Source organism: Spea bombifrons, chromosome 9, assembly GCF_027358695.1.
Source record: "Spea bombifrons isolate aSpeBom1 chromosome 9, aSpeBom1.2.pri, whole genome shotgun sequence".
Taxonomy (NCBI): domain Eukaryota; kingdom Metazoa; phylum Chordata; class Amphibia; order Anura; family Pelobatidae; genus Spea; species Spea bombifrons.
Genome location: NC_071095.1, coordinates 21,672,094 through 21,697,070, shown reverse-complemented (window position 1 = coordinate 21,697,070; position 24,977 = coordinate 21,672,094). Strand labels below are relative to the sequence as shown.

The following is a 24,977-nucleotide window of genomic DNA, read 5'->3' as shown; positions in this document are numbered from 1 at the left end:
CATGTACAAGGCTGTGTAGGTTCTCTTACTTTATTTGTAGTTGATTTTCACACTCTCTGTGAGGTGAAACTGCAACCCTCTTGCTAACTCCTTCATTACTGTATAGAACCGCAGGTACTTAATAAACCCACATACCGTGGATTCAAATATGTGTAAATGTTGTATTGAGCTCACTAACACCATGTCTTTTTTAAACTTTTGTAAATTGATGTATTCTCTATCCACTGTGATTTGCTGCAGCTTCTCCATCAATGAGAGGCTCCACACCTCTGGATGTTGCCGCGGCTTCTGTAATGGACAACAATGAGCTTGCTTTGGCTTTACAGGAACCAGACCTGGAGAAGGTAGGGGCAAAATCATTGCAGAACCTGTAGAGCTGCAGTGTGGTGGCAGATATACAAGAACTCAAGACGTATAAACGCTATAATATAAGCAGCATGCAATAAATTCACATGTGGGTGTAAACATCTTTGGGTGTATGCACTACTCTGATCATCTGCAAGAGTGTTGACCTTTTCATCACACAAACTTCACTGTGCCTTAGCAACAAGTCTCTCCAAGAAGGGGTGTGGAGGCCCTGCATATTGCATAGTTAATGTTGTAGGGGTACTTGGAAACAATTTCATTGATTAGCTATGCATTATCTGAATAATCAACAGCTTCAACACATCATCGGAACCGAATCAACTCATCCCATCCAAGCCGTCCTCTCCTATTGTCTCACTCCCCCCTCCGACTAGATTGTAAGCTTGCGAGAGCAGGGCCCTCTTCTCCTTTGCACCAGTTTGTTATTGTATGTGTTATTGTATGTGTTATTGTATGTGTTTCTAAATTGTTCTACTGACTGTAACAGCACTGCTGTAATTATATGGGGCCAGCTCAGATCTCCTCATTTTAGTTGTCACTTCATAGTAGATTATCATGGTGACATGATTATCAACTCCTCTGCAGACCCAAACTCTAGCGAATACACACAGCCAGTCTGCGCATGAGAGAGACTCTCACCTCTAATGCCTCTTAGGACCTTTTAATGTGGCCCTCAAGATGATGTGAGGAGTGTCACTACATTTTTTTAAAAAAAACGACATGCACAGGATGGAAACGTGACACAGGAAAGGACATATTCTAAACTGTAATTTTACATTAATATTATTGTAACTATGTTTTTTCAATTTGCGTTTTCATGAAACCTTGCGGTCCAAAAATGTTGAACACAATCCTCAGACACATTGCGTAAGAGAAAGCGATACACATGGTTTTGTAAGTCATAGCACCGTTACCGTGCATCCTGCCCCATATGAGCATTATAGGCGTCCCTTAGGTGTAACCTAAGTTTTTAAGCGTTCTTAATGTGCACCAAAGACTGGCATCATGGAAGAAAGTTGTTTCAGGTGAGGACTGAAGATAATTACACTTTTCCCTTTCACATCATTCCATTCTAATTATGGTTTGTTGTGTTATAAAGGAGAAAGTTCACAAAATTTCCTCCTCAAGACCAACTCAGTACGCTACAGATCTGTGTGAAATGTGGTCAGTGTCCCAAGAGCCTTTATATGATTCCGTTAGCCTTTATGTAATACCGTTACATCTGAGCGTATAGAAAACATTATAAACCTCCATGTACTCCACTCACACACTCGCCGAAAACGTCTGTGACACTGCACCTGTGTATTATTTCAAATATTTGGAACGTTTGAGTTGAGTGCAGAAAGTTTGCAGTCCCCTGAGTAGCAGCGCATTAGGGAGCCTGATCCCCCACTAAGGCGATCTGCTCCTGAACCTGGTACTTCTCCAGCACAAGCTATAGGTAGTTTTGAATTACTTTGAAAGCTGCACAAGGTACAAGGCAGGTGTTTAGAGAAAACCCACACTCTTCTATAGTTCATTTCTGACAGCTCTTATCTGGCATCTGAATTGACTTCTTACTAAACATGCACCAGGACCAAACCCTCCTGAGGCTGATACGTTTTTGTGCCTGTCCATAAAACAGAAAGTGGGAATTGAATGCTTCTTAGCTGCCGTTCAGTGTCAGCGATATGACTTTTGTGCTAAGAATATGAGGACAGATGACACAGAACAAATATTTATCCCTCCAGGTGGTGACTTACTTGGCAGGATGTGGACTTCAGAGCTGTCCGATGCTTATAGCCAAGGGGTACCCTGACATTGGGTGGAATCCCATTGAAGGCGAGCGCTATCTCTCATTCTTGCGTTTTGCTGTTTTTGTGAACGGTAAGTACAAACGGCCATCATCTCAGGTTGAAGTTACAATAATGTGTTAAACTGTTATCAACAGTTGTACGGATATATCTATCACATCTTCATGTGTATATATATATAATATTTACTTATACGTGCACTTCCTTTTCTCTGCAGCCTTCCTGTGTAATAATTCTGTTCTCAGTATGTGTTTAAGGTACTTACACTGCTTGTGTAATCATTCAAATATAGTGACCAGGCATGATAGTTTTAAAAAGGACATGCTTTCTGCAGAATTACTCCAGTTTAGTTGAATGTTTTTGACTATTGATCCTTTTCTTCTAAGAAGGCAATCTTATAAGCTTGCCTGTACTTTGGTTAAATGATCATATGCACAATGTAGAATGGAACATCATTCATGGGATGACTGGAGGTTTAATCCGCTTTATGTGTCGTATAGACAAAACCTCTCCCATTGCTATGTTTACATCTCAGTGAATGAGCAGGTCCTCTGGGTCACACGGTCAAGACCGTCTCCTTCATTTTTTTTACAATTACAGTTGTTTTAATTGAGTGCTAACCCTACAATATTAAACGCATAGTACCCCCCTCCCTCATGTACATGTTTATGGTCAAAAGTGAAAGCCTTGTGGTACCACCTCCCACCAGCTTGTCATGCAAGGCATCTGCCAAGGTCATAAATATGGCGGGGCTGGCCCTGATTCAGAGTATCTTTACCTCCTTTCCAGTTATTGTTTCCATTGGATAGTAAGGTACAATAAAAGCTTTGTGATGGGCTTTTCAAGTGTTTGAAGAGCCTCCTCGGCATGGCTCTGATACAAGATGTTTCATGGAACATGAACAATGCAGCGTGTGCTTGCTGATTTTCTTCAGGATCATGAACAATGTTTTCTTTTTATGAACAACTTGGTTAGTGTCATTCTGGCAAAGGCTTCATGTAGTGTTTATGTACGTCCTTTTCTATAACCGGTTTATTTGTGCTTCTTAGCACTCGTTGGACTTTGCTGTGCATTGGACATCAGTGAGTAAGCGGGGAATCAAACCCCACACAATAATGACCTGGATCCCCCCACAAGAGGGGAATGACGAGTATCTTATCACAAAATGGCCTGCCAAAAAACACACACACGCAAAAAGTCTTCTAGATTGTCTTCCCAGATATTGGTGATTGACTAAAATACAATTTGTCATTACTGACCCCGGTCATTGGCTGGGGTTATAAAAAAAGAATCCTCTACCTGCCAGCTAAGAGGCCAAGTCTAATGGGGAAAAGCAGGTGCTTGGAAAGGTCTAAAGGCCCAGACAGCATACTTATTGTACTGTCACAGAGGTGGTGGCCGTTGTACCCCCATCAAAACACTACCATGATGCATCCTCAGGTTAGAGCCCCCTGGCTTCATGTGATTGTAGCCTAAAGGCCAAAGGACCAAGCGCTGCCCCCTCCCGCAGGTAACGCACCAGATTTTAGCCCAAAGCCTGTTGACTTTCTGAGCTGTAGCTCCACAAGGCTGATGCCATTGAAGTGACGAGCCCGCAGGGGCGTAACTAGAAACCTCAGGGCCCCGGTGCGAGAATCTGTTAAGGGCCCCCCGACCAACCCATCTATCCCTTTCTCACTAACCCCCCTTCTCACGATCTACCCTCTCCCTCCCTACCCCTCTTCTCACGATCTCCCTTCTCCCTCCCTAACCCCCGTTCTCACGATCTACCCTCTCCCTCCCTACCCCCCTTCTCACAGTCTCCCCTCTCCCTCCCTACCCCCCCTTCTCACAATCTCCACTCTCCCTCCCTAACCCCCCTTCTCACAATCTACCCTCTCCCTCCCTACCCCCTTCTCACGATCTACCCCCCCTTCTCGCGATCTACCCTCTCCCTCCCTACCCCCCCTTCTCACGATCTACCCTATCCCTCCCTACCCCCCCTTCTCACGATCTACCCTATCCCTCCCTACCCCCCCTTCTCACGATCTACCCACTCCCTCCCTACTCCCCCCTTCTCACGATCTACCCACTCCCTCCCTACCCCCCCCTTTGTAGGTCACTTACCGTCAACTCCTGTGTTGGGAGCGTGAGGCATTTGTCTCGGGTGCCGGCGCTTCACTGCTGAGCGCCGGCATATGACGTCATATGCCGGCGCTCAGTGTGAAGCGCCGGCACCCGAGACAAACGCCTCATGCTCCCAACACTGCACTCTGGGCAGCGCTGAGGCAGGCGGCGGCAGCGGCGGGAAGCAGAGGCATCCTGGATTTCTGTCATTCAGCGGGGCCCAAGAGTTGCCGAGCGGTCGTTTTCAGCAACCGCTCGGCACCCCTTGGGCCCCCCTGACTGGCAGAACTCCAGGGCCTGGTTGCAGTCGCGACCCCTGCGACCCCGGTAGTTCCGCCACTGCGAGTCCGTAGCATCATTACAGACGTTCATTATATTCCGGGAGATAAAGGGTAATCTGCAAAGGACAAACAAGTCAGTGTGAGATGTTAATATATGCTGGGATGACATTCTGAAAATAATGTCATCTGTTTCATTGTGTTTAATCTGTGGTAATAGAGTTAGCTGTTTGTAACTATAATAATCGGAAGTAATAAACGGAAACGCCGTCATTATTGTATTATGCAGGTGATGTGCACATTTTGTTTATTTTAACATTTTTAGTAAAGAAGTATTATTGAAGAGTTTGAACATTTACATATATCGATGTGTTCCTATTTCTCAGCTGTCCCTATTATTAGGATTTATTATTGTATTTAATAGAATCAGTCACCAATAGGAAATATTTAAACTGAAGATATAGTGGTTACAGAGTATTGGTTTCTTCCTCTGCAACATGAGCAGAACCATCACAAGACCGTGTAGTATCTTTTTTAGCTCCAGCTTTAACTATTTGTGGATATTGTGTCCATGCCAGGCAGACACAACGTATTCTGTAGATGCGATGTGGGACCTGCCGCAGTGAATCGTACTCTGTGTTCTTCGTCTTGTTTAGTTTTCTCCTCTAATTATCTCTGACAGTGTAAATGTTCTATCCCAGTAGCACACCTGAGGGCAAAGCTCCGTTACAATACTGGAGCTCTCCTGAGCTTTCGCATATTGGTAACCAAGCACCGCTTTTGTCTTTCTTGTTTACCAGGTGAGAGCGTGGAAGAAAACGCCAGCGTGGTGGTGAAGCTCCTTATCCGACGGCCTGAGTGTTTTGGGCCATCGCTGCGAGGAGAGGGTGGAAATGGTTTACTGTCGGCGATGCAGGAAGCTATTAACATCTCTGAGAACCCGACTCTGGACCTTCCTTCTCAGGGGTATCAGAGGGAAGTGTAAGTATCTTGTCCTGCCCGAGAGGCCGCTGTTGTCTTTCACAAATTTGCTATTCCAAAGCCCCCTTCCCACTTATTAATTCCTACTAAGCTTAAAACCAAAGATAAAGCCCTCAATAAACCCATTCATCTTAGGTGAGGGAGTGTCAAACAAAAATGTACTCTTTAAGCCCCGAAAAACCACCCTCTGATTGTCTTTTTTTTCTTCCACATAACCATATTATCGTATATTGTTTTAGGGTCGAAGAAGATGAAGAAGAAGAAGAGATTGTACACATGGGAAATGCTATAATGTCTTTCTATTCTGCGCTTATTGATCTTCTGGGACGTTGTGCTCCAGAAACCCACGTATGTAAACCAAACACGCTCGTGGTATTCGAGATATGGGTCGTCATGTAGTACCAGCTATGGTCCGTTGCAATCTACGAGGCTTAATAAGTGGCCGCGTTGACTACATTTGTCTTCTCTTTTCCAGTAACCTTTGTTCTGGAAGGCATTTAGTTGTATGGGGCCAGTAATGTCGTTGGAACGGCAGCCATATTTTTCATTAAGGCAAAATGTTAATTGAAATCATTTTGAAAGGGGTAGACGCACAGCATTTGCAGTAATACAAGCAACAATTATGGTTTCATCTTAATGCCTGCCTAATTGCAAGCGTTGCGTGTGGAGAATGCACCTGTGCGCTAAACATCGGGTTCATGCTGTGCCCGCAGTTGATCCAGACTGGTAAAGGTGAAGCTATTCGAATTCGATCCATCCTCCGCTCGCTGGTACCCACAGAAGACCTAGTGGGAATCATTAGTATTCCTCTAAAGCTACCCGCGTTTAATAAAGGTAAACATCCCAGAAATGTGCTGTTTGTCTCGTTTTACTGAATATGAGAACAATTATGATGTTGTTGAGATGGCGGGGAGGCATATATTAGCTCTTCAACCTAACAGGTGTACGAACATATTTATTTGGATGACATATTACCTGCTAATTATGTCCATCGGGGGAGGGATACTATTTATTTACTTGCAGTATCCTGTTGTTATGGTTTTATTGCGAATAATAACAGAAAGCCATTTTCTAATCGCTTCTCAGAAACACCGAAATGAAACCTATGTGATTTTCTTTCAGACGGTTCTGTGTTTGAGCCTGACATGGCAGCCAGCTTCTGTCCCGATCACAAGGCCCCCATGGTGCTTTTTCTAGACAGAGTGTATGGTATTAAGGACCAAAGCTTCCTCCTTCATCTGTTGGAGGTGGCCTTTTTACCTGATCTAAGAGCATCGGCTTCTCTTGACACAGTAAGTGTACGATTCTACTTACCTTTGGATAGGCATTTTGTTAATATGATAAACCTTTGTTTCTTAATGTTCTTTAGCAGAAGGTTTATTTTTGTATCACGCCAGTGGACAAAGTATGGCCCTATGGCCCTCCACTGACACTGATAGAGGTCAGGTATTTGAATTTATGATGACTGGCCAGCAGGGGGAGCTCTCTGTCCGAAAGAGACATTGTTTCCGAGGGTTGGTAGATCAAATAACGTTACGTGTGCCGGAGGACTACTTTGTAATTTTCGGTTAGTCCTACAGTTCGGTTTATTGTTGATGATTTCATGAACTATGTTTTAATAAACAGTAATGAAATTATAATGCTCAAGGGACATATATTGTTAGGAGCTAGGAGAATCTCGTTTGCAGGCCTCTACCAGAATGAAACAATTTCCAACACAGTTTTTCCATTTTGAACGTTATACTGGGAAAGTGGGAGGTTGGGGTATCCGGCAGAGGGGGGGGGCTCCCATTTTGATCTCTCCTCTGCTTTTATTGTTTTATTTCTTCACATGCTGACTGTCTTCAAGTTTATCTCATTCTCTGGTCACCATTAAATCCCCCCTGACCATATCCGCTGTGATATTGGCTCCTTTTACATTGAGTGTTAGTGCGTGTCATGGCATCTCACCATCCGCACTGCTTTCCCGCAGGCCTCCCTGAGTGTCACGGAGATGGCTCTCGCTCTGAACAGATACATTTGCTCCGCCGTACTTCCGCTGCTCACACGCTGCGCTCCCCTCTTCTCCGGCACCGAGCACTACGCGGCACTAATTGACTCCACTCTGCATACAATCTACCGGCTGTCCAAGGGCCGCTCCTTAACGAAGGCTCAGCGGGACACAATTGAAGAATGTCTGCTCTCAATCTGCCAGTAATGCGTTTTTAAACAATTATTCAGTATTAACAGATCTGCATGCTGTCCTTCATTTCATAACGCATACTTAACAGTCTGTCTTATTCATTGACAAACAGAATAAGTGAGTTTTGTTAGAATCCATCAGTTCTCCTGGGCCTCATCGGGGGTGACGTTAAAGATAGCTGCCTGCATTGTATTCCTTTCATCTTTGTTCGGAACACCTACACATCGGTATCACTGGTGCAGCGCTGCATGTTTGCGTAGAGAAGCAGCACCAGATGTCAGGGACACGTTTATGGTTGCTAAGGAGGCTTCTTGGTTACAGCTTTGTGGCTGATTTAAAATATGTATATGTGTGTATATATATATATATATATATATATATATATATATATATATATATATATGCAATATAAGGTAACCAGAACCCTTTGGGTAGAGAAAGACATGAAAGACCTTGAGTAGAGAGACATAAAAGTCCTTCAGCCCAGCCAGTACAATGACCTGAGCAGATTAAATATGTCACCTTTGTATGGAAAGGGTATAGTACACAGTTCATTGGATCTTTTTTTGCGTAATGAAATAAGTATTTTGTACCTTGTTGGTAGTTAGAATGCTCTGAAATGCCCTTGATTACTTGAGTCGTGAACAGGGGTATACGCCTAAAACTAACAAAAAGTTTGTTTCCTTTCTCCTTTCCCTGTAGGGTGCATTAATCCCAGGTTTAAATTTAATGACCATATTCAATGTGCCAGTTCACATTTCGCAGTCTCATCAGCATTTTCTTTGTCTTGCAGCCATCTGCGCCCCTCCATGCTCCAGCAACTACTCCGGCGTCTGGTTTTTGATGTTCCGTTACTCAGCGAATACTGCAAAATGCCCCTTAAGGTAGCCTGTAACAAGCATGACATATGACCCCGCTTGATTTTAATTAGCTTCCCAGCAGTAAAACAGAGGTTTTTCATCTGATTATTATCTACTTACCCAGGAAAATACGTTGTTTGCTCTTGGAAACCCAGAGAAAAGCCATCTGCCTGTGTACAGCGATACAACTGCAATTCTAATTCCGTACACAGATTGATGTGTTTAACGTAGATGATAAGGCTTTCCATATGCTCTTCCTGTTGGTGATCCGCCCGTGCAATGCTATATCTCTGATATTGTAAGCTATTTGTCAATACGGAGTTCTGTATCACGGTTCAGTACAATACGTCGTCAATCATAAAAATAATATCTACCATATTGTCTGGGTTATAGTTTCCTACGTGTTATTTTTGGTCTGTATCTGTGTGTCTAAAATCTCATGAATTTTGGACTGAGGATATGAAATAAAGTCAGTTTTACGTTCACTTATCCTTCTGGGAACAGCGAATATTCTCCACCCTCCCCCCCTTTAGCTAAAAGTGGATCCACGTTGAAAACACTTGTTGTGTCTTGGTCTTTGTAGTTAATACTTTATATTTGTTTATTGTCCTTAAACGTAATACGCAAATACAGAAAATCTGTATAAAATAGAAATGGAATCCAATACTTTCCCAAACAAAGAACACCTCGCTTTGAAAAATGTCAAGAGCGTCAATCAACCAGAGGGAGAGTCTACAGGAAAGCGGTTATTTGAAGTCTCTCGTTTCACCGGTTACTCCATTAGTTCACTAACTTTGTTTATAAGTGTTTTTTTTCCATGCCTTGTATACTTTTAATCACACGACGTTCTAAAATAATGAAATGTCTGGCATAGGGTAGCATGGGGATATATTTGGTAGATTACCGCTAACAAGAGAACACTTTTCATTTCCCAGCTCTTGACAAACCATTATGAACAATGTTGGAAATATTACTGCCTCCCCTCGGGGTGGGGGAGCTATGGATTGGCCTCGGAGGAAGAATTACACTTGACCGAGAAGCTGTTCTGGGGGATTTTCGATTCTCTCTCTCATAAGGTATTTCCACTACCTATAAAGTCTCCTCTTAAAGTGGATTTGTCTTTAGCTTGTCTAACAAGTTACTTCTGTTTGCCAATTCAGAGCCTCGACGTTATCCTTATTTAGTGATTTTTTTTTATTATTATTTTTTTTTAGGTAGGAGCTGTATTTAAATGACAGCCAAAGATTTTCATTAAACTCACCGAAGCCAAGCAGAGCAGAAAAGATTACTTTTTAATATACGCGGCATTAAGGCTTAAATTGCCACAATACATAATAAAGCGCGCAATCTGTCGTGTGTAAATCTTTTTCACCATCAACAGAGATGATTAAATGTATTCAAAATTGAAAAAATCTAAATATATATTTATTTATATGTGATGTGTAACTTAATTGGTGATTGCGAAATGTCTTTGTTTCTGTAAAGTGCCTGAAATATCTCGGCATGCTCGGTGAATTGATACGTGTATGATGTTGTTTCTAAACTTGCATTCATGTTTGGAAGAAGAACAAGTATTTTTGACTATGAACTTCTAAAAGGAACATGGCATGTCAGATTGGGTCGAGTGTAAACCTATAATAACTGCATGAGTCCCCAGCGTATGAAATATTCATGACAAAGGGTGACATGTTGCTTTAATAATTTGGTTATGGGGTAATATGGTGCATATTACAATAAAACACGCTGCCCCTGTTCTTGAGCAGGCTTCAGGAAGCCGCTGTTATGCTCCTCATAAAAGGAAACTGTTAATATATAATTCCCCTGCATCATGCTTCATTTTATTGCTCTAATCTCGTGCCGAGATATATTTATTTGAGCTGCGTCGGCCTCCAAGGATTTCTCTGGCTTCGGCTGTTGACAGGAGATAATGAAATCATTATTCTGGCAGTTCGGTTATTTTAAGAAAAGAAACCATAGTTTGCTTTATTGAGCCAATCATGATCTATCAGAAGTGTTCAGCATGGTTCGGCTGTAGAAAGAGAATGCGGGGACGCACAGGGCCCAAAGACACGAGCAGACGATAACGTGTAGCTACTATAACACTAGAGCCACATAATGTCCAAAATAATATATATATATATATACATATATACAGCCACATAATACTGTAATGTAGGCATGGGATTTATTTTGTCTTCATCGTATGTACACAAGGGCATGAGGTTCTGTCCATCAAGCCTATGCATGTTCTACAACTTGGGATGGGATTTCTACAGAAAATGTTATTTCGGTCGGTTTAAGATAGCAGCTCTGAAGTATTTGCATAAAATAGAATCATCATAAATGAATCTTATTGCTAATAATTATTATTATTATTACTACACAAAGAGGCATCAGAAGAACAGATTTGTTCTTCTCTCTCCGTGGCATGTGGTGGTTTTCCCAGTTGTGAGTCTCTTTTTGTGCTGCTTTCCTTTCTTATACTATCATCGGGGTTGATCATTAGCACAATGAAAAGGTCTCATGATTGTCTCGCATGTTCTGATTTTGGGCTTGATGCTCGGACTCATGGTCTTGTTACTAAATGTTTTCTCCCGTGGCTGTGTTGCTGTCACTAACCATTTGCATGTTTTTCTGTGGGACTTTCCAACCAGTTCCTATCTCTCCTGCAGAAGTACGATGCCGAGCTCTTTAGAATGGCAATGCCCTGTCTCAGTGCCATTGCTGGCGCTCTGCCGCCAGATTATGTTGATACCAGAATCAAAGCAACTCCAGAGAAGCAGATGTCGGTGGATTCAGAAGGAAATTTTGACCCCAAACCCATCAATACTGCCAAGTGAGTTTTCATAGTTGAGCTGGAAGAGATGTCGAATTACATTGGGTTGAAGCGTGGAGTTTGTAGAGATGTCCCCCGCACAGTAATTCAGTTTATTTTTTTAGAAAGTTAAAGAAAAATACTTGGAAACAGAGGAAAAAGAAATGGTGTTTGTATACTATACACATAGGGTATTATATATCGCTGTAAATGTAATGCATTTTAGAATTCAGCAGTACTGAGACACCGGGGACAGAAAAGGATCAAAGACTCGCAGCGTTTCTTCAACCCTCCCAGTCTTTGGGAGAAGGTTGAAGAAGAGAAACCACAGAGGCGATCTAAATCCAAGTTTCAAGATGGTTATTGAGAACAATGTCAACGTGTCATAGTAAAGACTGTTGTGTATATCGATGGCGCTTGGTTTTCTAGAATCTATATGTGAACATTGCTTTTGTTTTACAGTCTCACGTTGCCTGAAAAGCTGGAGTACATTGTCAATAAAAATGCAGAGCACTCCCATGATAAATGGGCCTTTGACAAGGTAATGCTTCCGTTAGGCGCCAAGCTGATTAAAAGGTGCCTAACGTTACTATATCGCTTGATCATTGCTAATTATCTAATTTAGGTAATGTTAGCCGGAACAGAAGTAGCTTCAGAGACAAAATATTTAGTTTTGCGTTGCAAAATAATTCTGTGATGTTCGCTGTGTTGAAATGTGGTTTATGTAGGATATCCCTTGAATTTTAGTAGAGCTTAAATACCAGCAATAAAAATGAAGCTGGGGACACATGGGGGAATTTTATATTCAAAGGACATCCTATTATGTGCAATTTTCATTGTTTGAGCGGGGGAACCTGGTGACATAAAGAATCCTATTATTAAGATTAGAATAACAAACAGGGACATGTATGCAGAACAGTGACATGTATCCTTCACACAGGTTAATTTCAATTAAAATAAAAGATTATGCTGGAAAAAAGCGAAAAGCAGCCGTCAGGAGGTGCTCAGCGACAGACAGATAACCTTATGCAATTTAATCAGAACGAGGCTGTTCATTTCACTTAGAGCTGTTTAGCTTGCAGCGCATTGTGACCTATTGCTTATACATTCAGCCACCGATGCATGGAGGCGTATTATTATTATTATTTATTTAGCATTTTACAGATTTACACTATAACAAAGGGGAGGTAGAATAAGGGCAGTCGTATAATAAGTACAGTAGTCAAGAAGTACAATATACATAAACCTCCACATTACCCCACAGAAGCAAGGGGAGCTTGAACTAACTCTAAGCCACATCCTAGAGAGAGTACACGATGAGAAATTTAGCAAAGGTGCAATTTTATAAAATGACCTTGATTCATCGTATCTAAGTGTTCCTGTTATCCTGGATGCCCGTAGAAATTCTTCTATTACGTTTCCAAACTTTCATGGTCACATTTACCTTCATTAAAGTCTTTCATTTCAGATGACCTGGTTTCTTGAACCACTCAGCGCATAAATTTGATGACTTGGGGAGTCAAGTTCCCATTTTTCCCAGTCCGATAGCTATTCTTTGGTGTTAAATATCTTCCGAGGTGCTTAGCATTAGGCATTGTTTTTCTTTCAGATCCATGGCGGGTGGAAATATGGATTATCCCTTGACGAAAACATGAAAACTCACCCTCTGCTGCGCCCCTTTAAGACGCTGTCTGAAAAGGTCAGTAGAGATCCTTAGACCACCCGATCTACATTAAACAATTGAAATTGTTTTATCTTTGAATATTTAATAAACGTTATAGCACCACATGTGAGTTGGGCTCATCCCAGCAAAGAGTATAATGTATAAAAGGCTAGATCAGTAACATCCAGCACACCGCAGAGAAAACACAAATAATATAGAACAAAAAAAGGGAAAGTGATCCAAGCGGCTGCGATCTAAGGCTGCTCTGGGTTTAAATCGCACAAAAATAACAAACCTCTCTGAGTGGCAGGATTGTCTTGGTTTGGTCGGTGGGGAAATTGCTAGGAAGCATCTATTGTTAGTGTATCAATAGGCAGAGTAAATTGGGTAAAGGAAGCTTGTATTACAGGCCAAGCACTCTGCTTAACCCTCTAAGGGCTTGAATACAATGCAATCCAATAGGAAGAGAGGCGGTAGAGGAAGACACTGATCAGCACACGGACACAGAAATGGTAAAAGTCACTTGAATCAGACAGGTGTAATTTATCTTCATGCGCGAGGCTCCGTACTTGCGTTTCTTGGAAATGTTAGCTCAGGGGCAAGCTTGGCTGTGAGCTGATGGTTTGTGAAGGCTGCGCGGCCGCATGCTTAGATCTGATCACGATGAGATGTGACAGGTCTTTAGGTTTGGAGAGCGTTTTTAATGCAACTCAGCACTTTCACCAAAGCACTGCACTTGTATGCCTCTCAGGTACAAACGTTGCTTTTTTTCTGTGAAATATATTTCACACAGGCAAATTCAGATCAATATACCATGCAGCCGTTACACTATATTTTATTTGATGTTTCCATTCTTCTACAGCAGTAATGTTATCCCTTGCCATATGAATGTTCTTTTTTAATTCTTGGGAAATGTGTTATTGAAGTGTTGACGTAAGGGCATTATGAATGGGCCAGCCCCAGAGAACTGCTTGTGTAAGATAACTAATGGTTAATTGAGCCCACAATTCTAAAAAAAACCCATCTCATATAGCCATCTATACAAAACGCAGGGTCATCAATCATCATAGCCTTCTATAGCTGGGCCCGGCCCTTTATAAGGCACTGAAGGGTCATTGATATGAAATGGTCGGATGAATAGACCTTTTGGGGCTGAACCCATGCGTATTGTGACTTTCTGCCTAGCCAAGAGTAATGTGTAATGTTGTAATAAACGTCTGGATAGCCATACCTCAGGAAGAGATTCATTTTGAAAACGTAGTAGAATCTTATTCAGGACAACTAGAAACTACTGAAACGTAATGTGTAGCCCATCATCTTCTAACTGGAAAACATCAGCATAGTTAGTATTGTGGAATTGGTGTGTTTGGTGGCGTTAACTTTATAGATTGGGAAGTTCCAGTAGAGAGAGAGAGAGAGAGAGACACTATGAGATGGACAAGAGGTAAAAGAGAGACAAAAAAGGCAAAGCGCGTGTCGTGCTATGAAGTCTTCTTTCCTTCTTCGGACCTCCACAATGCATGGTAAGAGTTCTTCAAGAGTTAACTGCATTATACTGCAGGCGGACATTTGCGATGCAGACGGTATAAGTGCAGCATAGAGTCAAGAGAATAAACCCTGAAAAGCAGTATTTACAGTGAGAAACGCGGCAGAGACGGGAGGAACCTGGACAAACACCAAAAAGAACCCACAGGCTGTGACATCCGAAGGCAGTGGAAAGCAGCCAGCAGCTTAATCTGACTGGATTTGTTCTGTGTAATAAAGAAGGAGTCATTTATATAATAATCCAGGGCCTGACAAATTTGTTTTAAATCTAGGAGCCAGCTAAAAAAGTTAGGAGCCAGGACTTTTTCTTTGCCCTACACTCACACTTTGCCCCAGCACCCACAGTCTCACACTTTACCCCAGCACCCACAGTCTCGCACTTTACCCCAGCACCCACAGTCTCGCACTTTACCCCAGCACCCACAGTCTCCCACTTTACTCCAGCCCTTACTTTGCCCCAGCACTCAGTCTCACACTTTTGCCCTGCACTCAGTCTCACACTTTTGCCCTGCACTCAGTCTCACACTTTTGCCCTGCACTCAGTCTCACACTTTTGCCCTGCACTCAGTCTCACACTTTTGCCCTGCACTCAGTCTCACACTTTTGCCCTGCACTCACACTTTTTTCCCAGCACTCAGTCTCCCACTTTTGCCCTGCACTCAGTCTCCCACTTTTGCCCAGCACTCAGTCTCCCACTTTTGCCCTGCACTCAGTCTCCCACTTTTGCCCTGCACTCAGTCTCCCACTTTTGCCCTGCACTCAGTCTCACACTTTTGCCCTGCACTCAGTCTCACACTTTTGCCCTGCACTCAGTCTCACACTTTTGCCCTGCACTCACACTTTTTTCCCAGCACTCAGTCTCACACTTTTGCCCTGCACTCAGTCTCACACTTTTGCCCTGCACTCAGTCTCACACTTTTGCCCTGCACTCAGTCTCACACTTTTGCCCTGCACTCACACTTTTTTCCCAGCACTCAGTCTCACACTTTTGCCCTGCACTCAGTCTCACACTTTTGCCCTGCACTCAGTCTCACACTTTTGCCCTGCACTCAGTCTCACACTTTTGCCCTGCACTCAGTCTCACACTTTTGCCCTGCACTCAGTCTCACACTTTTGCCCTGCACTCAGTCTCCCACTTTTGCCCAGCACTCAGTCTCACACTTTTGCCCTGCACTCAGTCTCCCACTTTTGCCCTGCACTCAGTCTCACACTTTTGCCCTGCACTCAGTCTCACACTTTTGCCCTGCACTCACACTTTTTTCCCAGCACTCAGTCTCACACTTTTGCCCTGCACTCAGTCTCACACTTTTGCCCTGCACTCAGTCTCACACTTTTGCTCTGCACTCAGTCTCACACTTTTGCCCTGCACTCAGTCTCACACTTTTGCCCTGCACTCAGTCTCAAACTTTTGCCCTGCACTCAGTCTCAAACTTTTGCCCTGCACTCAGTCTCACACTTTTGCCCTGCACTCAGCAATCACAGTCCTGCCCAGACATACCCAGGTTCCAGCATGTACTGGCTGACTTGGCATGATAGGAGTACATGCTGAAACCTGGCTTGCTACCCCTCCCCCCTCACACTTTTGCCCAGCACTCAGTCTCACACTTTTGCCCTGCACTCAGTCTCAAACTTTTGCCCTGCACTCAGTCTCAAACTTTTGCCCTGCACTCAGTCTCACACTTTTGCCCAGCACTCAGTCTCACACTTTCCCCCCAGCACTCAGCAATCACAGTCCTGCCCAGACATACCCAGGTTCCAGCATGTACTGGCTGACTTGGCATGATAGGAGTACATGCTGAAACCTGGCTTGCTTCCCCCCCTCCCCCGTGTATTGATGCTGCCCATCGCTTAGAGCCCCCTGTGCCATGCTCCTCCCCCCACTTACACACCATGCTATCACACACACTCATGCATACACCCTCCTTCACCCCCTTACCTGCACTGCAGATCTCTCACACGCAGACCTCCATAGGGGCCCCGCTGCTTCTCTCTCTGTCTCTCTGCACGAATTTCTCTTGTCCCGCCCACTGGGAGGAGGAATGGATCAGTCATGTGACGTGAGATGAATTCATGTGACTCCTCTGGTTTCCGGCTTCCTGTGGCCAGCACAAGAGACCCTGTTTGCACAGTAAGACGCACAGTTAAGCAGCGCGGCCCCTGCGGGGATTATTTTCGGCCGTTTTTTATTTTTATTTCGGCATTTTGCCGAAGATGTGTTTCGCCACCGGTTTGGCTCACCAACACCTAGGCGCCGGGACAAAATTATCAGTCGCCATGGCGACCTGCGCCTGGGATTTGCCGAGCCCTGTATAAATAATAAATGCCCTCTCTCCCTTCCTGAGTATTATAAAGTTAATTTGAGATGTTGTGCAGGGCAGCTAAACCCCTTCACCTGTAATAATACCAACATAGCCGTCTCTACAACAGACTGATAGATCAGCGGCGGGGGTTTGATGCTGAATGTATTGAGTGTGCAAACATGTGCCGTCCTTGTGTTCGCTCCGCTGAGTAACGTAGCTTTTTGTTACACGGGTACCTTAACCGCGGAGCAAACACTTTCCTGACAAAATGAGGTTTCTGTTACTTACAAACATTTTTGTAATTACACAGAGTCTGTGAGCGCATCTTATTCCCAGCCACCAAATGCATGTCTAATTTGTTTCCATGGTGCGAAGAAGCTAGTATAGTTATGGGAATAGAGAAAATATTAAACTAACTGCAGCGATAAGATTAGCTGCAAGATAATAACATAACAGGAACCTCGTCCAAATCGGACTGTTCTGTTTGGGGCATAACAGCAGGGACAGCAGTGCTTTTCACAGGTTCAGGTTAGGTGTTCCTGGGGTTCGGTGGTTTTCCATCAGACATATAAAAGTAATTATTACGTAGAATGAAATGTAGCGATGTCATCTCGTGACGGTCACTTTATGTGAATCATTAATGTACTTGGGAATGGCAGGGAAGTCGGTCTGCCCCGGGTGCCACTCTAAGTGTCTCCTTACCTTCTCCGCCGGCCGCTTCCATGCAACTCCTTTCCCGCAGCTCCACTTCTTCTCTTGCCTCTTCTTCTTCTGTCTTCTTTCACTTCTCTGCGTTATCACCTCCGCTGACCAGGTCTCCAGGAGTACTACTACAAAAGGGTGGACAGCCTGTGAGTGAGAGTGTATGAGTGTGAGTAAGAGTGAGCGAGAGTGTGGGGGCAGCTAGTCCCAAACACTGTAGGTGCGCCCGTTAGTTGGTTATGTTTGGAGAGAATATGGCTGTCACAAATGTGCTGTTATTTGTAGAAAATACCCCTAAGAAGATAAATAAGGCACATTGTCTACATAAGATAAAGGGAAATGTGGGGCTGTAAATGGTAATATTAATAATTTATTACCAGCAAAACCAATTTAAATATCACCTTTGCTATTATGATAGGTTTCACTAATGTAAACTACATTCTAGACAGTACTAGAGTGGAATAGAATGCTATTCTAAGTCATCCTGGCTAATCAACTAGATAAACACTTTCTCTAGAGAATAAAATAAGACCACAAATAAATGCAATGTTTACACCTTGTAATGTTTGTCGTTTCTGATTTACAAATCTGGTAAAAAGCTGTAGGTAATGCAGAGCCTGGGAGGGAGATGCCGGCTGAGCATTAGGTGTGTGACAGTAAGAGCAGGTAAAGAAGCCTCCATGACCGACATGGGAGAGAGCGGCTCTGGAAGACTTCCATGAGTGGAATGCGAGAGCGCACATCATTCCGACAACCGACATGAACACGTTTCAAGGGCTGCTTTATCTCGGCTCAGGCAGCCAACACGTTGCTTAAACTTTCATATAGAGAGTCACGCTACAGCTGCCAGTCACACATCAGACTTACACAATCTTCAAACGAGTGCAGAAATGCTAAAAAAAAATCTAGATATACTGTATATATTATTATTATTATTATTATATAACACAGATTCCATAGCACTGCAGAATGAAAGTATCCAGATAAATCTGAATGGAGACAGACATTGCATTGGGGCCTGCCCTTTATTAGCTTACATTTTACAGATGACTTTGGTTTTGTGTACACTATATACACTTGTATACACTATAATGTACTATATCATCCAAAATACAAGACATCACAATGATTGGTAGGCTGTAAAAGGGCATCCTTTCTCCTGATACATAGGGGATCAAGTGATCATTAACAAATCCTCAGAGCAAAGCTGGCCTGCGTTACAGAAATATACTAAAATATATAATATAATATTTTTTTTTTTTTAGAAAACATGTATTTATCTATTTGTACTTTGGCATTGCAGTAAAATATTTAGTCATGTTTGTAAAGTATAACCACAGAGATCTTCTTCACCTGAAGACTTCATTTCCTACAAATTCATGCTCTATTCCTATACATCGGCCCTCCATCTCTCTAAACAAACATATTTCATTTCATGAATCACCTCTTTCCCATAACCCTAAACGTCTATTCTCCACATTTAACACCCTTCTCAGGCCCACAGCACCTCCCTTGCCCTCCAACTTCTCTGCCCAAGAGCTTGCCACCTACTTCAAAAACAAAATTGACATCATCAGGGACAACATCCTCCCCCATAGTGTCAATCATATAGTACCTCAACCTCCCTCCTCACCTTAACCTTCCTCCTCACCTGAATCCATCCTCACCTGCTTCAGCCCAGTTCCACCCTTTGAGGTTTCCAAGGTCCTGTTGTCCTCCCACCTCACTACCTGTCCCCTTGACCCTGCACTCGCATCTCCTACTCCCCCTCTCTAGTGTCTTTACTCCAACCCTAACCCACATCTTTAATCTCTCCTTGTCCTCTGGTGTATTCCCATCCTCATTCAAACATGCCATCATCTCCCCCATCCTAAGGAAACCTTTCCTTGATCCCACATCCCCATCAAACCACCGTCCAGTTTCACTTTTCCCGCTCGCTTCCAAACTGCTGGAACGATTCACTTACAATCAACTAACAAACATTCTCTCTTCAAGCTCTCTACTTGACCATTGACAATCCGGTATCTGTCCACAGCATTCAACAGAGACTGCACTCAATAAATTTCCTAACGGCCTCTTCACAGCTAAAACGAAAGGCCAATTCTCACTGGTTATTCTCTTGGACCTCTCAGCAGCCTTTGATACAGTCGACCACCCCCTCCACCTACAAACCCTCCATGCTCATGGCAGCCGTGACACGGCTCTTTCGTGGATTAAATCCTACCTTTCTAAACGTACTTTTAGTGTCTCATTTACTGGAACTTGCTCCTCTCCCCTACCGCTATCTACTGGTGTTCCTCAAGGCTCAGTTCTTGGGCCTCTGCTATTCTCCATCTACACTTCTTCCCTCGGACAACTTATTTATTGTATGTGTTATTGTATGCGTTTCTAAATTGTTCTTCTGACTGTAACAGTGCTGCGGAATCTGCGGGCGCTTTATAAATAAATGTAATGTGATTTTCTCTGACTCGACTGGTTATAATAGAGCAGACGGTGTTTAATTAGCAGTATCAGTGTAGAGATACATCGGCACGTGTATTCGTGAGCCCTACAAAAGGCACCCAATTCAAGAAGGATAACTACAAAACATAACATACTTAAACTACATCCCTTATCATTAAAATGTATTTCTCCTATACATTTTCCTAGCAGCACATTAACCATAAACAGGTCTTATTAAAGGAAAGGTTCAGACCTGGGTATAAATATAACTGAAAGTACTATTTTGTATTTATTAGATTATTCTGCTCCATGCTGCGCAGCATTTCCACAACGCGGTGTCTGTTAACATGCACTTTACGTTATATGCTATGTGCAGTTATATTGTTAGCTCCTAGTTAGGGGCTATAATATGATTGCTTACTACAAACGAATGTGATGTTGGAGCTCTAGGACACGCATGTTCGCGTGAAATGACATTGTTACTCTCGTTTTATCCTGTAAACTCTGTTTGTAATTGCCTCATTGCTCACGCCAACGATCAGAATTGAACTGTGACATTTCGTAGCTGCGACCTTCCAAAAAGCCCAGTTTTATTCAGTGAATATTTATAGAACCGGCACAGAGTAGAAGTGTCTAATGACTCTAAAGACCCGGTGGTCATTTATATCTGTCTTTCAATAGGAGAAAGAGATTTATCGGTGGCCTGTCAGAGAGTCTGTGAAAACCATGTTGGCGACAGGCTGGAGCGTGGAACGTACGAAGGAAGGAGAAGCCCTGGCACTGCACAGGGAAAACGAGAAGATGCGCAGCATGTCCCAGGCCAGCCAGGTATACGAGCGATCAAATGTATGTTACAAGCAGAATCATATCCCAGGTTACACTCAGAGTGGGCAAGTCACAGGTTCGCCTTCTAACTGAACTCCACATTCTAGACTACATCAGTGACTAACCAATGATATGCTTATATATATTAAAGGGAGCTGGCTTGGGTGGAACTTAAGAAGTAGGCATATTGGTTTTTAGCCTACATAATCACAGATTTCACATTTGAATTGCAGTAATAACATGCAGACAGGTCTACAAGCCAATTCTAAATTCTGTTTTATGGGTGGTAATGTGTATCTTAGCCACAGCCTGCAAGATTAGACTTGTAACGGACTGGTCTTGTATAGATCAAACCAAGCACTATGTCCAAAGATCACTAGCCAACGGTGAATGTAATAACTGAGGAGAAAGTGAATGCATTCATATGAAAACTGGAGATGTACCATGTAGGACTCGCGTAGTCCATCGAGTTAACCTATGCTTTTATTGTTTATGACTCGAACATTCTGTCTGATCTATGTTTTGCAGGGAAATGGTTACACTCCTGTCCCAATCGATCTGAGCAATGTTGTCCTTTCCAGAGAGCTCCAGGTTTGTGTCCCCGTTATAGTTTATTTCTTTTCTCCAAACCGATTTTGCCCATCTGATCTGGCCATTACTCCCTGCTAAACTCTATATTCAGGATGGCCATATGCATATCCCAGGGGTAGGCAATCTTTGGCTCTCCAGATGTTGTGAACTACATTTCCCTTGATGCTTTGCCAGCATTATGACTGTAAGAGCATTATGGGAGATGCAGTCCACAACATCAGGAGAGCCGAAGATTGCCTACCCCTACCGCACTGGCCAGTTATCTACCACCTTCTTAGTGAAATCCGGTAACTTATTTAATGAGGTTGAAAAAAAGTAATCTGCTGATAAAAGGTAATGTCTACGGAGGAACAGATTTCATTGGCATTGCCGTAAATAATCAACTCAGTGTGGTGATCGGGGAAAAAATATCACATGACTGACAATAATGGCCGCCTCCAGGTCTGCAGATGAAGGTTCCGAAGTTTAATGGAACAAAACCAGATGAAACATTTTTTTGTGTGTTAATGGCGACCGCCATTACGGTGTGTGCTGGATTTTATGGTGAAGGAGAAAAATATTGCCATTATGAAAATCAGACTTAACATTCTCTAGTTTTAGACTATGGCCTCCATCTACCACTACTCTTCTTCAGAGCTATACATGTTGAGATCCTTTAGTATATTTTTTATTTTAATCCAGCAAACGATTCACCATTTTCGTAGAATTCCTAGACAAATCAAAGTTGATGTCAGAACATGTTTCGGGGCTTCACAATATATGTATGTATGATTAATTGTCAAATGAATATATATTTGTATGTATGGATGATAGCCCCCAAAAAACAAATTGGATTTGATGCAGGTTGACTTGGGTTTGGGAGAACACTATGGGCAGTGACCTAATAAGGCAGCGTTTCTCGTTAAATTTGAAAACTGAGATTAAATCTTCCAGATTGGAATGTTTTCCTCCGTGAAGGTTATTTGTCAAAGTTATCTGACATCAAAAGTGAGACAAAATGATTGTACATAAAGAGATTTATGTATCTTGGAGCCTTACTGGATTTTTCATAAATCTAGAGCCCCGCCAGACAAAATTATTAAGGAAACCGGTCATTCACTCTGCACAATGTTTTTTTAAGGCTGTACTGGCCTATTTTTTGATCTATGCAGCAATTAAAATAAATATTTAGCTTTGGTCGGTTGTCTCTGCTTCCACCGCTTTTGCAGGGAATGGTTGAGGTGATGGCTGAAAATTATCATAATATTTGGGCCAAAAAGAAGAAACTAGAATTGGAGAGCAAAGGTAAGATATACGTTTGTTTAAATGGTGCCTGGTTTTAAGAATAAGGGAGCAATCGTGTCCTCCGCTCTAACAGTACATAATGTGAAATGTAACTAATCTTTATTGCAGGCTCCGCTTTGCATTTATTAGTGAATGTGAATGCTTTACTGTACACATAGGAGCACCCAATACCGAAAATGATCATTTACAGAAAGGGAAAACCAATGCAAATAATCTGTTTGATGAATGAATTGTTGGTTGTCGGTCTGCAGGCGGAGGGAGCCATCCATTGCTTGTGCCGTACGACACCCTAACAGCCAAAGAGAAGTCTCGAGATCGGGAGAAAGCTCAGGAGCTTTTTAAATTCCTGCAAGTAAACGGTTACGCCATATCCAGGTACAGATGCCGCATTTAGCGCTCTGTAACATCTCAACTTTTTTGTTCATATATTCATTTTATTGTTATGCATTAAATAAGAGGCACATATTATTCTCTTTGTTTAATATATATTTTTATAATATTTGTTGCAGGGGATTAAAGGACATGGAGCTAGATGCTTCATCCATGGAAAAGAGATTTGCCTTCAAGTTCCTGAAGAAGGTTCTGCATTATGTTGACTCTGCACAGGAGTTCATTGCTCACTTGGGTAAGATGTGCCTAGCTGGCATGGTGTACGCCGTGTATATTGAGTGAAAGCAGTGGGCAGGGATTTTAGATCTGATAGCTGAAATACAGTAATAATGCTTTTATTACATTATGTTTATTTCAATCATACGGCTCTTATTAGATCATCCACCGAGGACTTACAATAAATATTATTGTCTAACATTTCTATTTAAAATGTACCGTAACAGAGGCTGTTGTTGGCAGCGGAAAAAGCGAAAAATCTCCCCACGAGCAAGAAATCAAATTTTTTGCTAAAGTAAGTGGTTTTGAAACATTCATAAATGTTTTCTCCTTGTTACGGTTGTTTGGAACGATACATGAGATATTAATAACGATATATTAACCCTTGCTGCTTGAACTTTCATTGTCTATGGGATTGAATACATCTGGAATGGTCATACCATATTTTGTAACAGAGGCTCAAAAACTGTTCACATCATTTATTAAATTATTTATACTGTAGCACTCCTTGTTTACATCCTTGGTTATCGATTGAGTGAAGAAGGATGAAACTCTGTTTTCCTTTCATTTGCTCATACCAGGTGATGTTTGTCAGCATCCAGGTAAATCCAGCGTCCTCTTTTTTCCCGTTCTAGGTTCTCCTTCCTCTCGTTGACCAGTACTTCAAGAATCACTGTCTGTACTTCCTCTCCTCCCCGACCAAAACCCTGAGCAGCAGCGGCTACGCATCCAACAAAGAAAAAGAGATGGTGGCGAGGTAGGTGGCAATCGTGTGGTTTCTAGATGTATAAAAAGTGAAACCATCATCTCTTTTAAGGTTTTTAAACATCATTTAAGCAGAATAAACCTGATAGAAGAGTAGTTAGAAGGTTAAAGTCCCAACAGAGATGTTGCTTTCCCATGGCCTTTATTATAGCTCAGCGTGTTCTATAACACAAAGGAACAAAGGAATCTATCGCATCATGGTGATGTCACCTAAATTAGCTGTGATGGGCTTCTGGATCGTGTACTTGGAATGTAAAAATGATTTGACTGGTCAGGCCAGATGAGCTGAATGGTACTTCCCTGCCATCAAGTTCTGTGTTTCTATCTTAATTGTCAACCTCTGAGTGCTAGGAAGTAAAGGACTGCACTTGGAGGCGGGTCCCGTGGGACCCGCCAAAAAACTTGCGGGCGCGGGCTGTTAGAATATTCTTTGTCTTGAATATCTAAGATTCTCCAGTGATCAAACAGCAATCAAGACCACAGCTTCTATGTCTTATTAATTAGGTTTATTCGATGACAAATTATCAATTCATACAATACCAATGCTGGAACAAATGTTGATAAAAGGTACTGTAGGCTAAGTATCTTGGTGAGATGAAAATGAGAGCGTGGAAAGAGACCTTATCCTTGTCGTCATGCCAATTTATACCCCTTTACATTTGGTTAGGGTATACGTAACGGAATCCTATTGGAACAGTAATATGATACACCGGCATTCCACAGAAGACCCTCTAAACTACGTCACTTAATTGATACCATATGTTCCTAGCACTCAAGTTGCATTCAGGCCTAAAATGTGCAGAACAAAATAAAAGTATAAAAAATGATTTCTTACACGGGCGGTCTTGCTGGGGCTGCGGGCGGTCAAGCACT

General features: G+C 42.6%; 1 protein-coding gene and 1 long non-coding RNA gene across 2 annotated transcripts in view; one reads left to right on the top strand and one right to left on the bottom strand.

Annotated features, from left to right (window-relative positions):
- LOC128504543 (uncharacterized) overlaps positions 1 to 16,609 on the bottom strand; it is a 33,815-nt gene extending 17,206 nt beyond the window's left edge. Inside the window, exons 1-3 of the long non-coding RNA XR_008355469.1 lie at positions 16,526 to 16,609; positions 14,680 to 14,795; positions 14,276 to 14,368 (exon numbers count right to left, since the gene is read on the bottom strand). This is a non-coding gene — a long non-coding RNA (uncharacterized LOC128504543). The remainder of the gene's footprint in view (positions 1 to 14,275; positions 14,369 to 14,679; positions 14,796 to 16,525) is intronic.
- RYR3 (ryanodine receptor 3) overlaps positions 1 to 24,977 on the top strand; it is a 185,999-nt gene that overhangs the window by 90,548 nt on the left and 70,474 nt on the right. The window contains exons 42-60 of the mRNA XM_053474626.1: positions 241 to 344; positions 2,097 to 2,232; positions 5,344 to 5,524; positions 5,764 to 5,872; positions 6,238 to 6,358; positions 6,647 to 6,816; positions 7,497 to 7,717; positions 8,500 to 8,590; positions 9,502 to 9,642; positions 11,239 to 11,402; positions 11,844 to 11,922; positions 12,991 to 13,080; positions 20,715 to 20,861; positions 21,387 to 21,449; positions 22,658 to 22,733; positions 22,985 to 23,108; positions 23,243 to 23,358; positions 23,567 to 23,634; positions 23,975 to 24,096. Of these exons, the coding sequence (XP_053330601.1) occupies positions 241 to 344; positions 2,097 to 2,232; positions 5,344 to 5,524; positions 5,764 to 5,872; positions 6,238 to 6,358; positions 6,647 to 6,816; positions 7,497 to 7,717; positions 8,500 to 8,590; positions 9,502 to 9,642; positions 11,239 to 11,402; positions 11,844 to 11,922; positions 12,991 to 13,080; positions 20,715 to 20,861; positions 21,387 to 21,449; positions 22,658 to 22,733; positions 22,985 to 23,108; positions 23,243 to 23,358; positions 23,567 to 23,634; positions 23,975 to 24,096 (2,323 nt within the window). The remainder of the gene's footprint in view (positions 1 to 240; positions 345 to 2,096; positions 2,233 to 5,343; positions 5,525 to 5,763; positions 5,873 to 6,237; positions 6,359 to 6,646; positions 6,817 to 7,496; positions 7,718 to 8,499; positions 8,591 to 9,501; positions 9,643 to 11,238; positions 11,403 to 11,843; positions 11,923 to 12,990; positions 13,081 to 20,714; positions 20,862 to 21,386; positions 21,450 to 22,657; positions 22,734 to 22,984; positions 23,109 to 23,242; positions 23,359 to 23,566; positions 23,635 to 23,974; positions 24,097 to 24,977) is intronic.